This window comes from Ornithorhynchus anatinus, chromosome X5 (assembly GCF_004115215.2).
Source record: "Ornithorhynchus anatinus isolate Pmale09 chromosome X5, mOrnAna1.pri.v4, whole genome shotgun sequence".
In the NCBI taxonomy this organism is placed as follows: Eukaryota; Metazoa; Chordata; class Mammalia; order Monotremata; family Ornithorhynchidae; genus Ornithorhynchus; species Ornithorhynchus anatinus.
Genome location: NC_041753.1, coordinates 95,212 through 100,807, shown reverse-complemented (window position 1 = coordinate 100,807; position 5,596 = coordinate 95,212). Strand labels below are relative to the sequence as shown.

The 5,596-nt window shown below is 69.4% G+C and overlaps 1 protein-coding gene across 1 annotated transcript; it reads right to left on the bottom strand.

Annotated features, from left to right (window-relative positions):
• Window positions 1–2,079: 2,079 nt before the first annotated feature.
• On the bottom strand, window positions 2,080–4,922 carry CRABP2 (cellular retinoic acid binding protein 2). The gene is made up of 4 exons (XM_029056198.1): window positions 4,633–4,922; window positions 3,147–3,325; window positions 2,767–2,883; window positions 2,080–2,359 (listed from the first exon to the last, which is right to left on the bottom strand). The coding sequence occupies exons 1-4, from the start codon at window positions 4,700–4,702 to the stop codon at window positions 2,309–2,311; spliced, it is 417 nt and encodes a 138-aa protein (XP_028912031.1). The 5' UTR covers window positions 4,703–4,922; the 3' UTR covers window positions 2,080–2,308.
• Between the last annotated feature and the right edge of the window lie 674 nt (window positions 4,923–5,596).

The following is a 5,596-nucleotide window of genomic DNA, read 5'->3' as shown; positions in this document are numbered from 1 at the left end:
CTCCTTTCGGCTGTGAGCCCCATGTGGGACGGAGACTGGGCTCGGGCCTGACCCGATGATCTTGTATCTACCCGTAGCGCTTAGCGTCCAGTGCTTGGCACAGAGTGAGCACCGAACAAATAGCACAATTATTAACGGTTACGGGTGAGAGTCAGACGGAATCCCCGACCCTCTAAAAATAAAAAGTAAACTGCGGGACAGTTTGGCAGTGGGAAGGATGAACTACTGTAACACAACATAAAAAAACAACATAAAAGCCAGAGTTCAGAGTCCAACGAGTGTCCTGTCGGAGCTCAGGGTGCTGCCACAGAGGTAATGTCGAGAGTTCATTCCCGTGCCGAGCTTCCCAGGGTTCCAACATTTCTCCCGGCCCTTTTTGCCGCCGCGATGGCCGCTGTGTTTAAATCTGCTGCAGGGGCAGAGCCCCAAGTCTAGCGAAGGGAGGAGGGAAGCAGGGGGCTCCGGGGGGCTCCTTTGGCCGCCCACCGAGACTGAGAAGCCAGTTCTCTGCGCGGTGAGGGCTCCCTAAGTATCGTCGGTTGACTGAAGAAAGGCTGGGGGGCTGTTGCAGTCCTCCAACAGCTCAGGACGGAATAAGGTCATTAAGAGCTGAGGACTAATGGGCGGTTTAAGGTCATCCAGGCCCCTACTGACCACCGGGACTGGCCCGCTGCCGCCGCCTCCGGGACCAGCAGGGGGCGCCGCCGCGCCACCGAGGCGTGGGGGTTGGAGGCGCCCGAGGGGCCCCGCACCTGGGACAATACGGTAAAGTCGCGCACTCAGCGGCTCCAGGAGACTTACGGTAGCGGGGGCGGGGAGGCGGCGCCCTCCGGCCTGGGGGATGGGGGGGGGGTCAGGGGTCAGGGACCCGCACGCCGTGACTCCCCGCCAAGGCGGGACCCGGGCCTGGCCCAGGTTGCGGGGGGCGGGTCGAGGCGGGGTCGGGCCGGGAACAATGCTGGCCGGGGGCCAGGGCCGGGCCGGGCCGGGCCGGGCCGGGCCGGGAAATGCCGGCTAAAGAGAAGGGCAGACACGGGGATCCAGCCCCAACCCCAGCCCCAGCCCCAGTCCCAGCCCCAGACAGGCGAGACCTGGGCCGGGGGCGGGACGCCGGGGCGGGGAGCGGGAGGCGGAGGCGGGTTTCGACCAGAAGAATCAAGCTGGGGTGGAGACTCCCCGGTGACATTTGGAACGAACGACAGACAGACAGGGGGTGTGTGTGCGTGTCTGGGTGTCTTCGTGCGCCTGGGACTCCGTCCCCGAGGGCGGCCACGAGGCTGGGGGGGATGGGGGGGGAGGTCACGCCGAGGGGCTTCAGGGTCAGCCCCCTGCCGTCCTGCCCCAGCGATGATAACCCCGGTCCCGGGGGCGCGGGGGAGGGGGGGCGGCAAGAACGTGTGGCGGCCCGGGGAAGGCCGCAGGGGCGGGGCCGCGGAGACGGGCGACTTCTGCAGATGCTAATTATATGCAAAGGACCCGCTTCCCGCTGGCTTCGGCGGAGGGAGGAGGGAGCCACAGCTGGGCTCGGCCTCCGGTCACCAAGTCTTGTCCCTCCGGCCCGGTCCTCCCCCTGCCCCCTGCCCCCTGCCCCCTGCGACCCTTTCATCCCCAACACAAAGCTGGGCGGGGGGCGGGGAAGGGGCTTTGTCTCCGGGGTCAGAGGGCACGGACCCCACCTCCCCTTTTCTGCTGACCCTCCGGGGAGGCCCACTCCGGTTTCCCCCCCACACCCGTCCCCAGGCCCCCACCCCTCAACGCCCTCGTCCTCCTCCGACCTGTGCCCGTCTCTCCACGTCTGAGTGTCTCTGGGTCTCTGTGCCTCCTCTCTGACCCGCTCCCTCCCCCTCCCTCCCGTCTGCAGCTGGTGGGGGGGCGGAGGACGCGATCCCTCCTCGATCTAATCTCAGTCCCAAGCCGCCGCCCGCCCGCGTTATCGCAGCCTCATCTCGCCGGCCCGGCCCGGCCCGGCCCACTCACTCGCCCACCCCGCTCGCCCGGCCTCTCCCCAGGCCCCGGGTCGGTTCCTCCCCGCCGTGATCTGGGTGCGCCGTCCGCCCCCTCCCCCGGCCCCGGAGACGGTTAGGTTTCTGCGTTTTTAATAAAATTTTCAATAAATATTTCAGCCCGGGTGGGGGTGGCGGGGGACAGGAGACCCTAACCTGGGGGAGGGGCACAGGGCACGGAAAAGGGGACCCCCGGGGCCTGGGGGTCCTGGCGGGGGATTGCTGGGGGACGGGGTGGGGGCGTCGGCCCCTCTGGTCCCAGGAGTCCGCCTCCTGATCTCCGCCTCGCCCCCCTCGTCTAGGTCCTACTCCCGGACGTAGACGCGGGTACAGACGACGTCGTCCGCGGTCATGGTCTGCAATGGTAGGCGGAGAAGGGGGATGATGATAACGCTGATAATTGTGGTACGTATGAAGCGCCTTCAGTGTGCCAAGCTCTGGGGTCAATCTAAGCAGACCGGGTTGGACGCAGTCCCGGTCCCACCTGGGGCTCCCGGTCTCAATCCCTCCTTTGACAGATGAGGTAACTGAGGCCCAGAGGAGTGAAGTTGATTTTGCTCAAGGCCACCCAGCAGACATGTGGCAGAGCCGGAATTGGGACCCATGGCCTTCTGACTCCCAGGCCGGGGCGCTAGCCAGTAGGCCATGCTGCTTCCCCGCGGGGTAGGGCGTGGGGGGCGTCCTGGACAGAGGCCACCCCGGGCCTCACAGCCCTGGCCTCACACCCCGGGCGCCACACGGCCGGCCTGGGAGCGGGGCTTACCAGGATCAGTTCGCCGTCATTGGTCAGTTCCCGGGCCCAGGCCGTCTTGGGTCCTTCCCCTTTGAGCAGCCGCTGGTCGCACACCAACTTGTTCTCCGTCTCCCACCGCACCAGGCTCTGGGGGAGGGTCATCGATCGATCCATCCATCGATCAGAGGTATTTACCGAGCACTCTGCTAAGCGCTTGGGGGAGGGCGGATACAGCGGGGTCTGTTTCAGACAGCCGAAAGGCCTGCCTCCCCCGGGTGGGCCAGCCTGGGTGAGGCCGGGCCCGTTTGGTGAGCAGAGGAGCGAGCCGGGGTGATTCGGGGGTGCGGGATGCCGGGCCGCGGGGCGGGGAGGGAGAGGTGAGGGGGCGGGGGGGCGGAGAAACCACGCACCTTGCAGGGGCGACCGTCGACCGTCTGCTCCTCGAACTCGTCCCCGACCCGGAAGGTGATCTCGGTGGTGCGCACGGTGGTCGCCGTCTTGATGTAGAAGTTCTCGCCGTCCTGCTTGATTTCCACGGCCGGCTTGGAGGCAGCGGCCACCGCGATCTTCCGCAACATCACATTCACACCTGCCGCGGCGGGGCGAGGTGGAGAGGAGGGGGTCAGGGCTCTCGTCTCAACCCCCTCCCCTCGACCCAACGCGCCCAGTGCCACCCCGGGGGCCCGGCAGCTCTCCCGCGCCCGGGGGATGCGTCCCTGCCTCGGTTTCCCCAAGGCCGGTCGTCGTTGAGGTCCAAAGGGTTAACGACTCCGTCTTCCGACACCCGGTGGCCGCGTTCCAGCGTCAAGTCTCAACCCGTCGGCCCACGGCCTCGCAGGCGGCCCCACCCGCCCCCGCCTCGCCCCGGTCACCCCCGGTGGACCCAGAGGGACCCGGTCCGACGGGGTCGAGATGGTCTCCCGTCCCCCAGAGAGGCCCCGTGGCCGGCCTCCCGGTTGCCCAGCTTGGGGGGGGTCTGAACCCCGGGGGCTGGGGTCGAGCCTGCGGGCGAGGGGCAGGATCACTTCTTCAGTTCCCTCTCTTCCCTCCTCCACCTCCCCCACCTCGGGCATCTTGCCGGCTCCCCCGCGGGGTCCTGGCCTGCAGCCCGGTAGGGCCACACGCCCCTCTCCCGCCCCCCCACCGTTAGCCAAATAGCCGCGCCCTAACCCGCCCAGCTGCCAAAACTCGTCCCCGGCCACCCCTCACCCCCTCCACCCCCCACCCCTTTCAGGCCGGGTCATCCCGGACCCAACCAAAAGGGAAGGCGGGCGTTGTCCTGCCTCCCGGGAAGTCCTTCCTCCTATCCACCCTCCGTCTCTTCCCCTTCGGCTGGGCCCGTTCCCGTCCATCCTCCCCCCCCAACCCAAACCCGGGCGGGGCGACCCCGGCCCCGCAGGTGCCTGGGGGCGGGGCGAGCGGCCGAGCTGAGCTAACGGGGCTGCTCTTCCCCGCTCGGGCACCCCCGACCCCCATCCCCCGACCGCCCCGCTGTCCCGCAGTTGGGGACAACCGGGGGGAGGAGGGACGGAGCCAAGGCGGGGGGCCGCCACGGACTTGGGGGTCTCCGCTCCCGCCGCGGGACAGGCTCACTGCCCCGCCACCGGCCCGACGGCCCCCAGCGGGACGGACCGGGCCCAAGCAGGCCGGTAACGAGGAGCCAGGACCGGCTCGAGTCGCCGGGGCCTGGGGGGCTCGGAAGGGGGCTCGTCCGGGGCCTGGGGGCTCGTCCGGGGGCTGGGGGCTCGCACCTCCCTCCACCTCCCCGCCCTCCCCCTGCAGTGTCCAGCGCCTGGAGGAGCACCAGGCAGCAGGGACCGACGACCCCAGGCCGGACCCTCCCGGGGTCCCCTATCCCCCCGGCCCCCAGCGCCCCTTCGGACCCCCCTGTCCCACCCAGCGCCTTGAGAAGATCCTCGAAGTTTTCCGAACGGACAATTTTCCAGGAGCCGGAGAAATTGGGCATGGCGGGGCCGCGGCCGGGGCGGGGGCAGCTCAACGGGGACCAGCGGGAAAGAGGCGGCTGGGCTCGCTCCGGCCCGGCCCGTTCGCTCCGGCCCGGCCCGTTCGCTCCGGCTGTCCCCGCTTCCCTCCGATTCCCGGCTCTCGGTTCCCGGCTCGGACTTTCTCCGATTGTCCCGGCTCCTCTTGCTCCGCTCTTTGCGGCTCCCCGGGCCCCGCGGCCTTTATGCCCCCGCCCGGCTCGGGGGGGAGGGGCCGCCCCTCCCCGCCTCCCTCTCCTCGCCCGCCCCCCTCCACCCCCCCACCTCCCCCCCCCCCTCCCGCCCTGGACCGCGGGGTCCCGGCCCCTCCCCCGCTCGGGTTTGGGTTTCAAGTCGGCTTAACTGGTGGAGGAGAAGGGGTCGGGGGGAGAGGAGGAGGAGGAGGGGAGAGAAGGGGGAAGGGGAGGGCATGGGGGTGCTTCTGGGCCCCGGCTGGAGGGGTCTTCTGGACTCCGGGACTGTCCTCAACGGTAAAATGCGGGGAGGGGGCGGAGACAACGGCTTTGATTTCCCCATTAAAGAAGGGGCGGTGGATTTGAACTCATGATTGCGCCCCCCACCCCCATCCAGGCCCTCAGAGGCCCTGACCGACGCGTAGAGGGGCCAGTGACAGAGACAGAGAGAGATGGAGACAGAGAGACAGAGGGGGCGGACGAGTCGGGTCCTCCATCGGCCCCCTGGCAGATCCGCAAGCGCGGGGTCGGGGGTCCGGGGTGGCGGGGGCTGCCGGCTGGGCCCGCTGAGGGCGGGGCCGGCGGGGCCGGTGACTCACGGTGACTGTGGCGACCGCACATCTGCAAGGGATTCCCGCCCCCCGCCCCACCCTGCGCCTCTGGACGGAACCACCCCCCGCCCCC